Source organism: Thunnus thynnus, chromosome 4 (genome assembly GCF_963924715.1).
Source record: "Thunnus thynnus chromosome 4, fThuThy2.1, whole genome shotgun sequence".
Classification (NCBI taxonomy): domain Eukaryota; kingdom Metazoa; phylum Chordata; class Actinopteri; order Scombriformes; family Scombridae; genus Thunnus; species Thunnus thynnus.
Window position 1 is genome coordinate 19,460,008 of NC_089520.1, and position 11,967 is coordinate 19,471,974.

Genomic DNA, 11,967 nt, shown 5'->3' on the forward strand with positions numbered 1-11,967 from the left:
CTCACGGTTCTCCACCTGTGTTGCCGTCCAGTTTCTTACTCTTTATTTTCTCAAATTTTTCTTTATCTCTCTCTTTATCTTTCCTTTTCTCTCTTTTGACGTGTGTGTGTCTCTCTCTCTTACGCTGTTTAGCAACAGCCTTTGTGTTAACCATTAAACTCATTGTGTTGATCTGTCTCTACCAAGAGGTCATGATAATGTTTCTTTTTCAGGAAAATGGAGGGAACATCATTTTTATCTTTTACCAACACTGTATGTAGCATTTCACAGTCTGCATTAAAGGGTGGTGGCACACAATGTCTTGAAAGAAATTTCCCATTATATATCAGATATTTACTCAATTTAATCTATTTTTTATGAACATTTCCAGATAAATATTACCATTTTTATGCAATTAGCTTTGGACTGGGATGTGGAGCGGCGCTCTATAGGCCCTATCGTTGTAAGTGGACATACAATTTGTCATGCAAAATAATACTTTATTGGGACAATTCCAGTCATCTAATTTATCAACCAATTTGTTTATTCTTTTATTTATTTACGGTATATTTTAAGTTTATAACAATGTTTCTGTTACATTTCCAGCACTTGTGGTTCCATTACTTCTTGCTGTGTTTTTCACCATAGTGTTTGAGGTTTTGGGCATGACATGTGGTAAGTTGAACTTTGTTTTAAAATCGCTTCTAATATTTTGTAAAAATAAAAACTTGTTTTACCTGTCCGTGTTGTTTTTCTTCAAAGGGTAGACCTGTCATTTTAGATGATCTTCTAACCCTTATATTTTGTCTGACAATGTCATTATTCATTTTTTATGTCCCTGTCAGACCTGCCAGCCCATACAAAGGAGTGTAAAGGCTGTCCATTTGATAAAATAGGTAAATCATTTGTAGCAGAGATGTATTGTTAATGTACAACAGTTTAATAATAACACAAATATTAATCACTAACAAATGACGGTAAATGATTCGTTATTGTCTAAAAGCCTATACATGATTTATAGCTAATTAATAATCTTATAGTGATTTTTTTTAATGTCAATATTCATTTTCTATAATTGCCCACTGATGTGAGTAACAATATTGTTGACAAGCTACAGTTTCCATAGATATATACCATATGATGAAACAATGACCTTTTACATTCAGACCCGTTGTGCATAAAAATGAAAGTAACCTTCTAACTCTCCTTAGATGTCTGCTTGGGCTTTTGTTTCGCACTTTTTGTGGCCACGGTAAACCTCAACTCATATCACGGTAAAACTATGTGACTTTTCAACATGTGAGATATACAAAAGCCTTGGGAAAATACTATTTCTGTGTTTACACATTGTGTTTTCTTTCAGTCTACACGCTATCGTACGGATGTGGAATCATTGTGTTTGCTCTTAGCGGAGCAAAACGGAAATACAGCACTCTACGGTGGGTAGTATACGAGAGCAGGTTTTAATTTTGTCTTCGAAGGTTAGAGTAATGGTCTGTGCCTGATATTAAAAGGTTATTTGTCTCTTTTGGACAGGAAGCTGAGACAGGAGAGACGATAATGATGGTAGAAGGGGTGTGCAACCAGACAAGGTGAATTCACTGGCAGTGATATCTGGGGCATTTATGAGTTGTGTTTGATGATATGAACTTAAGACTTTGGACTCTTCTTTTCCCAGAGATGGTGAATTCTGCTAGGAAGTCATATGTGTTTCCATGGAAACCAGCATGATTCAGAGTCTTTTACGATCACAATTATAGCCTAAGATAAGATGTCTTAGCGAGCTCAGGGATAAACAATAAAAAAAAAAATTATGAAATAAGTGAAGCAGACATGCATTTCACTTTTATAAAAAATGAGATGTGTTGTATGTTGTTATCCATCATGGTATTGTACTTAGACACTGTTTCAATTAAAACTTTTAAGTAAAAATTCCTGTGTATGTGTACTGCTTGAACCACACACATTAACACTCATACGAAGTCAAATGCAGAGGGCTTTATTACATGAAAGTAAGGTACATACAAAATTTCAAGTAACAAAAAAAGTGTTTGTTCTTGGGTTCACAAGTCAGATGTAACTCTACCTTCACAGTCACAGCCAACCATATTCTCCGTCAGCACTGGAGGGACATTTAGCCCTCCACCTTATGTAAAAAAGAGGATGTCTTTGACCACACAATGATTGTCGTCACACTGCTGGTATGGTCCAAATGTACAGCTTTAGCACAAATGAACGCTGAATTGTGTGGGTAAACTTTGAAATCAATAACAAAAGACAGTGCTAAAGAGAAATGATGCAACTTTTGCCAACTACAAAAGCTTGAATTGCCTGAAGATGTGAATTGCAGTTTTGTGTGACTTTTCTTTTTAAACCTACCTACATTTGTTTGATTTTTTTTTCTTCTCTAACTTCTACAAACAACAACTCAGTTAGCCTCTCTCTGACACTGTGGCCATGATAAACAGCTACTTTGATACTACGCCCCACCCAGTTTTATGAGCTACATCAGAACAATATAAAAACATTTCCAGCTGAATGAGGTTAAACAAAAAGCATTTCAAAAACACATGAGAGCATCACATTGTTGAACATGTAACAATGTGTTGTTTTGTATGGTGAGCATCCACCAATCAACTACCAGCAAAGTCAATTATGGCCACGTTTTGAATACTAAACTGGAAGCATAACAATGCTGAGTTTAGGAGTGAAGATATGTGTATTTGCATTTGTGTGTCTCCATTTTTGTGTGTGATGTGATGGATGCTTGAAAGAAAGGTAAATGTGGGAGTCTACTTTTAAGTGTACAGCACAAAATCACATTACTTTGGTAAACACTTAGGGGAATTCACAGTGAAGGAATTTAAAGAGCTGGGTGTCATGTGAATCAAAAACATACTTGACTGTTAATCTTCACCTGCAGGGTTGTGATCAAACGGGTGGGTGGGGCGGGGAAAAAAAGTTACTTGGCATTGGTGGAGCTGCTGAGCATCTTGCGGACGGCCTGGGCGATGGCATCACGATCGATGCCATAGATCTTGAGCAGCTCGTGTGGTTTGCCACAGCGGGGGACATGGGACACAGCCAGGCGATGCAGACTGAAGCCAGACTCATTGACCATTGCTGAGCACACTGCCTCCCCAAGGCCACCTGTGGGACAACAATTCATCACATGAGAGAGATGAGGGGGGAGGACAAATCCTCCCTTGAGGATGCGAGGTCTCAAATATTTGGAGCTTCAGTGACAACAAAAATGAGCCTGTGTACATGCAAAATTCATTGACATAAAGATTGATGTACAATAAATTGAGAGTTACAAGTTTAAAAAAATGCTCTCGACTACTGAAACACTCTTCTTCCTGATCCAGATGTTAAATGAATTAAATCCCCAGCATCCGACTGATTACAGTAGCCAAATTTCTTTTGTCCAGTCAAATCCGCACCATCGCCCATCCCCACTCTCTTAACCGGCAGAGGGCATGGCTGTCTGTGTTATCTAGGTCACAGACTGCCCCATGGGCACATGCTCAGTTAAGGAAATCTGACAGCACTCTGCCTCTCTGGCTCTCACATTTACAAAATGCATCACAGTACCATTACCTTGTCTGCAATGAGGGCACACAACAGTCAGCCTGCCCTCAGCCAATAAGCAAATGCCACCACATCGCATCTCCGTCACTGAACCAATGGAAACATGCCACCACAACACACCCGAGGATATGGACCAATGACAGGGCCCCAACTGCATACATGCATTATGCTGTAATGCTTGTTGCTGCTAGGTGGTAGTGGTCATACAATATGCAAAAGCTGAACAATATAAGCATTTTTTAATGGAAACCTACCCTCATAGTAATGGTCTTCCACAGTGAGGATTCTTCCCCTGGTGGCACGTGTGTGGTCGATGATGGTTTTGACATCCAGCGGTTTGATTGTGAACGGGTCAATGACCCTGATGGAGATCCTCTCTAGAAGATCAATTCATTCAGAGGAGGAAACAACATATTAGAGATTTTTGGTATCATAAATGACATCACTGCAACTGAGGCATGCAATTCATATAGTGGTTGTAAGGCTGAGATTTCCCTGATTTTATCCGATAACTGATGATTAAACAAGCGTTGTCTATTGCCCAGGGACGTCTGAAAAGATGACTCAAAATCCAATCTACAGATTGATGTTGAAATCATCCTTTAATACCTTTAAAAACAATAATGCTCATGATCAAAGCTTTAAGGATTACACCATACACCATAATAATAATGTCACATTTAAGTCATAGTGAATTTAGACAAATATTAATCAAATATAATCCTAAAAAAATTTAACTCAGATTTGTCTGATCTGTTAAATACTTAATACATCGTGTCTGTTTCATCATTTGTTGGAAATGTCAAATATGACATGTATATATCTTACCTACTTATGATGAGAAGCAGTAGATTACTATAATGTACCTTTCTTTAGATGTTCAGCTGCAGCCAGAGCCTCATGCAGAGTCACTCCAGCGGCCACCACGGTCACCTGGTCCTCCTTGCTCTGGTAAACCACCTGGAGAAGGGAAAGGTGTTCATTTTGAAATAATATCTTTCATTTAAAAAATGTCCCTGCCATAAAAATGGACACTTTTTATGTGCACTGCTTAAACAGCTTTCTTACCTTAGCCTGTCCAACATGGAAGTCTTCATTGCTGTTATAGATGATGGCGCTGTCTTGGCGGCTGGTCCGGATGTAGCAAACACCCTTTATGAAGGGATACATGAGAAGAGCATCACCACTGGGACATTTTGACAGCAAATATGCTGTTTTTTTTCTGATAAAGAAATAAATAACTATCACAGTTACTGTTGGAAAGCCAGAAAACTGCTTTTACCTTTGTGCTTGCAGCCAGTTCCACAGCCTTCTCTGTAGACACACCATCGCTGGGATAGAAAATGGTTGCTGTGGGAAGGGCCCTGAACATAGCCATGTCCTCTAGACCCATCAGGGAGGGGCCTTCCTCTCCTGTAATATATACATTTATAGTGAATTTAATACACCTGACCATTAGGAAATCCTCAAAAATTATTGGCTGGTCAGGTGAGCTGATGCATGCAGGTCCACAGACATAAAGCCAGACTTTGCATGCAGTGTACCTGTGCTAACAGAGGGACACCTGGTTCCCTGCTGACAGCTTCCAGGGCAGACAGGAAGGGAGAAAGAGGGAAGGACTGAGTACTAGCTGTACGTCCGAAGAAGGTAAAGGGTGAGGAAAACACAGGATTAGAGGGAGAAGGAGAGGATTGCAACATTTGCACCCTCACAAAAACAAACACACACACAGACCATTTATTTTACACGTTTATTAGCATTTGGGATACTGTGAAAGTGGGATTTGAAAAATTGGTGCTGTAAGTGGCTGTCATCAGAGTGAGGAAATAAAGGTGAAGTCTGTGAGAGTGTTTGGGGTGTTGGTGAGGTGTGGATAGGGATTAAAAGTGTACACGGTTCATTAATGGTGAGTTTACTAACCAGTGGACAGGCCGCAGTGGGAGCCACATAGATTGATGTTGCTTTCTGAGATGGCTGCCATGCGAAGCTGGTCATAAGCACGGGTGAAAAAGGAAGCAAGAGTACTGGCAAACACGACGTTCCTGTCACGGGCAGCACATCCCATGGCAACACCGACCTAAGAAAGGAATTTATTGTTGATTATTATACCTGTGCAAGAGCACAAGAGACATAACTTTCCTGTGCCAAATTAAATAGATACAGTTCACATGCAGTTGATCCCCGAAAAATCACCCAGAGGGTCAAATATCTGCAGCACAAACCACATTTGAAAGCCTCTTTGAACCAAAGACCATGTTAAGTAAAGAGTAAGTGAGAGAAGTTCCTTTAAAGCTCTAGAGCTTACTTTCCCATATGGGTGGAATCAGTGGCATACCTCCTCTTGCGAATAATTTCCTTTGTCCTGTCTACAAAACGCTACTTGATCCCCTGACTTCTTTCCTTGCTTTGTCGAAAGCAACAACTAAGCATCCATGAAAGTGCAAAAGTAATGATAGATAAACTGTTTTAGATAAATCAATGAAATCTACTTCTGTAAAGGCTGCACTGTACTTGTATAATCTATGTTCCTAATTTTAACAGTTTAGCACAGTTTGAGCATACCAAGAATTCAATGTCATTAATAATACATTTATACAATAAAAGCACATTTATCAAAAACAAATCACGTGTTGACAATAGTGTCAATCTCCTCATTTAACATGTAATGGATTTTCATCTAATTTCTATGAGCCACTCTCGTTCTGCCATTCAACTTTTGACTTTTCTCATGCATTCAGCCAGATGGTCCCACCCTCCACGCTGATTAATATTTTACTTCTGAATACACTTGTCATGACAGCTTAACATCATACACATGCCTGACCTAGATCGGAGTTGGCTGCTGCTGGAGCCATAACAGCACAAGGAATTAATGTCTGATCTCCTCTCCCCCAAATTATTCATCTAAAGTCAGATAAAAAATAATAATGTGCACAAAGGAAGGGCCTGACCGCTGGTGTCAGCAGCAGCCACATTGACCATAAGGAATCAAATGGGTCGTGTCTTTACCTCCTCTTTACATTATGCATAGACAACTCATGTATAATTTAATAACTCCCGGGTGTCCTTGCAGCTCATCAGAGCTGAGAAAGAGCAATTTACTCAGCAAAACTACCACAGTAAAGGAAGAGAATTAGATTTTTCCAATAAACTTAAAAACAGAGAGAGCATTGGACCAACAATACTGTAAAGAGAATATAAAAGGCTTTGTTGGTACGTATTTATATTGCAAAAATATCTTTTACAAGCTTTGTGAAAAAGGCTTAATTCTGGAGATTCATGAGCCATCATACCATGTTCTGCTGAGCAATGTAGCACTCCACAAAACGGTTGGGATGCTCATTCTTGAAGATCTCTGAGTAGGTGAGGTTGTTTGTGTCTCCATCAAGGGCCACAACACGCTCATTGTAGCGGCCCAACTTGGCCAGCGCCATCCCGTAGGCCTTACGTGTGGCAATCTATAACAGAAAATCAGCATTAACAAAGTCTGTTGGTTCATCTTTCATGTGCTTCTTTGGCTTCTTTAGACCTTGTGTGAACATACTTGAGAGTAGGCTGAAGGACAGGAATGAATACACATGTACAGGTAACAAACCTTTTCTCCAGCCTTGTAACTGGGTGCGCTGGGCATCCTGACGTTCCTCAGGCTGACCGGAGGGGAGTCCTCTACGGGAGCAGGAGGGTACAGGTGTTTGCTGCTGTTCATGATTCGACTCTGCAGATCCTTCATAACCATCTCGGCCATGTCTTTGGGCAGAGTTTTGGCATGCCAACCCAGCTTATCTTCAGCAGCTGAAACCACATGAACAATGCATCACATTGGTGGACTCAGGCTGAAAAAAAAATGGATTGAGAGCAATGCATTTGTACATGAGGAGTGGACAGTGATGGACAATTACCTGGAATGCCTTTGCCCTTGATGGTTTTAGCAATGATGGCTGTAGGCTGATGGCGTGGCTGGCTCAGAGCCTTGCAAAGCTCTTCCACACTGTGTCCATCCACAATGATGGCATGCCAACTGTAGACATATGCAACACATCAGAGCCACACATTAAAACACAGTTGGTATACTTTATATGAAGAGTTGGAGCATCTGGGTAGAATGCTTTTTGTATTACCATGGCTTTTTTCATAGCCTTACAGCACAGCACATCCACTAACACTCATCCACACACAATCAGCCTCTGCTACAATATACATTTCCGAGTTTATACACTATTACCCAAAAGCTTCACAGCGTTTCTGATATTTCTCTACGTGATGCTGCAGGGGTGCAGGGTCACTTTGGCCCAGGCGGTTGATGTCCATGATGGCCACCAGGTTGTCAAGCTGGTAGTAGGAGGCGAAGGACATGGCCTCCCAGACAGCACCCTCTGACATCTCACCATCCCCCACCAGGCAGTACACACGATAACTGGGGTGGAGAAAAGGGCAAAATTATACAATTAGTGTGTGTGTGTGGTGTATGTTTCGGTAAGGGATGGGTGTTGTATTTGCAAGAAACAGCATATATCATGAAAATTCTCTCTGACACTTTTCCAGTAGAATTGATTCCTGTTTCATTATCTGACAGTTTGGTTGGTAACAGGTTGTGACATGATAAAATCTTCCTGAGGCCTCTAAAGGTGTGGCTGCTTAATTTCACACCTGCATCTCAAACATGCCTCCCACAAAAATCCCACAGACTCCTGTAAATCGAACAAATTATAATCTCATTTTAAAGTTCTCATTTGTCTCAAATATTACCCGCTGAGTCCAATTTTTTTCCATATATACAGCAGCTGTTTTATGCAAAAAAAATTATTTTGATGCCATTTCAAAGGAAAAAAAAGAAAAAAAAAATGATAATAAGGCAAATGGATTTGACTTGTGATAATAAATTAGAACAACAGACTGCGAACAAATACATGGTTGAAAGCACAATATCTGAATTTGATTCTGAGATGAAATCTGCTTGGATGGTAAAAATAACTGAGATATGACTGCTGGGCCTGTGATTATTAGAGCAGAAGAATCGTGAGAGCAGAGCATGTAGCCGTAACACACCCACAGAATCTGGAAAATCCTGATCACTCAAAGGAAGCTTTGATGCAGACCCAAAATTTAAATTAGAGAAAACACTAAACAAGAATGTATAGTAAATTAACGCACCAAAATATTTTAATAATTTTTGTGTTGTATGTAAAATGCAGTTAAGTCAGTGTCTACTTATAAATGTTATACCTTGCAAGGAATTTTAAGATGCATGCAAATACTGTAAAATTAGATTGTGTGCACATTTGTGAAGGATTACCTGGATTTGTCAAAGTATTTCCCGGTATAAGCCATTCCACAGGCCACACCAAGACCCTGTCCCAAAGAGCCAGTGGTTACATCCACAAATTGCTGCCTCTGAAATAATACAAATCACATAGAGAACAGAAAGATTTACTTGGAACGCAGTTTGTGCTCAGTGAGATGATTTCTGAAGTATGGTACAGTATGTGACAGCTTACAGTGGTTTGGTGGCCTTCCAGGTTAGAGTCAACCTGGCACATGCTCAGCATCTCGCTCTCCTTCAGGAAGCCTGTTTCAACCCACATGGAGTACAGGGCTGGAGCAGCATGGCCCTGTGGGAAACAAAAGTGATCCTCAATCAACATTATTTATCAAAAAAAAAAACCCCACTGAGTTAATGCAAGAAAAAGGTTAGATTCTGCAGACTGGCTCTCACCTTGGACATGATGAAGCGGTCACTGTTGAAGTTCCTTGGGTCTTCAGGACGGTACTTCATGGTGTGGAAGAAAAGCACAGACATGATTTCTGCCACACTGCAGCATGATGTGGGGTGTCTGGACAACAGAAGAGAGGATGCTGTTAGCCATATGTCAGACATAAGTACACACACATGCACAAAGGAATGTACAGTAATCCCTCACAGATGCATGTGGATGCTACCTTTCCTACAGATTTATCATTGACAGCACATAGATAGAAATCAAGTTACCATTAATACTACTAAGCATATTAGTGGTAGAAAGTGATGCCAATGTTATTATAATATCTTTGTAGACTTGTAATTGTAGATGCAGCCCTTGTAATTATGTTGTGAAATATAATTACATGCAATTTAAAAAAAGGACACACCCTTACGAGTAGTAGAAAAAACTAAATGGTGTGGTGATCTTTGTAGAGTTTCTGATTACACAGTGTAGAGCTATAAAAAAAAGGGCAAATGACTGTCCAATATGTAAACAAATTCCAAATAATGGCACAATTCATAAATCAAATAACTGCTGTAGGTCTAAAAAATGTCACCAAGAGCTCCATCCAGAACTATGGAGCCTAGAGGATTAAGTATTTTGGCGCGCTGGTATTATTGGCGGGCTGGTTTTTGGCCTTTCCCACATATAACGATATTGGAGTTTTTCACTGAAAATGCTCCAACATGACAATGCCAGACTTATTTGGAATTTAAACATAGAGATTAGTCAGCGGTAAAGTTTAGAATATTTTAGTTTAAGTAACATTCTGTTAAATATCTTTCAGTGTTTCTTTGTTCCCATCAGTGTCTGGTTGACATTGCAGAACAGTGCTACAGGGAGCTGGGCTCAAATAAATAAACCTTTTGATTCTACAAATATAAAACATTTTTTGTTGTTGTTGAAATGGAGAATATTAAAGAATACTAAATAGAATACTAAAATACCAAAAAAAAAAAAAATCACCATTATTCAGCTGCTCTCTAAAGAGACATTTCTGTAACAAATTGAGCATTTTGATACCATATCGGTGTTGAGCAAATGCAACTGCAATCTACAACAGAGCTCTAACACAAAATTTGACATAATATTTCAACTTATCAATAAAATTTTACAATCCTTTTCCCATTGAAGAACAATGCAATACTCAAGTCTATCTGCAACGCACAATCCACCCGACTCATGGTCTATTCTGCCCGATACTGCACAAGGGCAAATTCAGAAGTCAGAAATCAAATACAATATTTATCTTGCAAACAAAGTAAATTTAAAAAAATTAAAAACCTACATACACCAAAGACCATATTTCAAGATTTTTTTGTCCAGAATATGAAAACTCAATCAACATGAAAAGATTAAATAATTCACTTTTCCTGACAACTGTGACTAAAGTATCTTACAAGTGTGTATGTTAACTACACTTCACTCATTCATACATTCAAATTTCTGTGATATGGTGTATACTTCATATGCTACTAAATGTTCTATAAAGCAGAATGAAATATAATTTTTGTGCTGTTGAATATTTTAATTTAATTGATTTAGTTGATAAGGAATCCAGAGCACAATTTATCAAATAACAACTGTGAATGTTCAAGTGTTTCTGTCAGTGGACAAAAGGAAGAGAACAAAGGCAGAACATGCTGTTCCTTTGGCTCTTCACTTGCAAATATGTCTGAGTGTGTATCTGTACATGCATGTATGCAGTCAGAGTGAAGAGGTGTGACTGTTGGTGTTCATCTACGCATGCTGCAAAGAAATATGAAATTTGCATTATGTTTTTTAACACCTTGTGGCTGTGCATATATTTGGTGATGTTTTGCATTTACACTCTTAAAGCTTATGTGTGAAAGACAGTGGAGGCGACTCACCCACTGCCTGCTGCAGTCGTTGCCTTGATGGAGTTGATCCGGAGGCGGTTGGCGATGTTCCTCAGCGCCTGCACTGTCTGCTGGTCAGGTTTGTGGTAATCCTCCATGAAGGCAAAATTTCAAGTTCCACAGCACCAAAAAAAGTAGCCTAACTACAATCCTGAATTTGTGAATGTGTGTAAGAGTGAGGGGCTGGCAGGGGCAGCACCTGTATGTGTGTGTGTGTGTGTGTGTGTGTGTGGCAGTGACAGAGACAGAGAGAGAAAGAGAGAGAGAATAGAGGAGAAGCTGGATTTATCCTATCAGGCATGCAGACACAGATGCACAAGGACACACTATACGCACACACACACACACTATACACACAAACACACACACACACACACACACACACACACACACACACACACACACACACACACACACACACAGACACAGAGGAGGGGGAACCCAGTGACGTGGGCTGGGTGTTACTGCTAAAATCGAATGGCACTCATTCTATTGGCTACAGGATAACAGGGATGATGGAGGTTTGTCACAGCCATAGATGTGCATTAGTGTGTGTGTGTGTGTGTGCATGTGCGTGTGTGTGTGTGCGCGTGCGCGCGTGTGTGTGTGTGTGTGTGTGTATGTGTGTGTGGAAGGAGGGGCTGGATAATTGGGAGGAGGAGAGAGGACATTTGAAGCGTCTCACCCTGATTCACTTTGGCTTTACTGTCAAAACTCATACATTCAAACTTGGCAGTTGATTGTTCTTTGTTATTTACTCACACCAAATACTGCAT

General features: G+C 39.8%; 1 protein-coding gene across 1 annotated transcript; it reads right to left on the reverse strand.

Moving 5' to 3' along the window:
* Nucleotides 1–1,962: 1,962 nt before the first annotated feature.
* On the reverse strand, nt 1,963–11,539 carry LOC137181505 (transketolase-like). The gene is made up of 14 exons (XM_067587268.1): nt 11,183–11,539; nt 9,284–9,401; nt 9,066–9,179; nt 8,864–8,961; nt 7,793–7,984; nt 7,470–7,588; nt 7,166–7,362; nt 6,864–7,028; nt 5,491–5,647; nt 4,853–4,983; nt 4,639–4,722; nt 4,437–4,530; nt 3,825–3,947; nt 1,963–3,129 (listed from the first exon to the last, which is right to left on the reverse strand). The coding sequence occupies exons 1-14, from the start codon at nt 11,287–11,289 to the stop codon at nt 2,942–2,944; spliced, it is 1,887 nt and encodes a 628-aa protein (XP_067443369.1). The 5' UTR covers nt 11,290–11,539; the 3' UTR covers nt 1,963–2,941.
* Between the last annotated feature and the right edge of the window lie 428 nt (nt 11,540–11,967).

Excerpts from the sequence above, each read along its gene's own strand:
- LOC137181505 (XM_067587268.1), bottom strand. The coding sequence starts at position 11,289 with ATGGAGGATTACCACAAACCTGACCAGCAGACAGTGCAGGCGCTGAGG. Across the intron at positions 8,962-9,065 it reads TGGAAGGCCACCAAACCACT|AGGCAGCAATTTGTGGATGT; the intron begins GTAAGCTGTCAC and ends GTATTATTTCAG. Across the intron at positions 4,723-4,852 it reads AACTGGCTGCAAGCACAAAG|GGTGTTTGCTACATCCGGAC; the intron begins GTAAAAGCAGTT and ends CCCTTCATAAAG.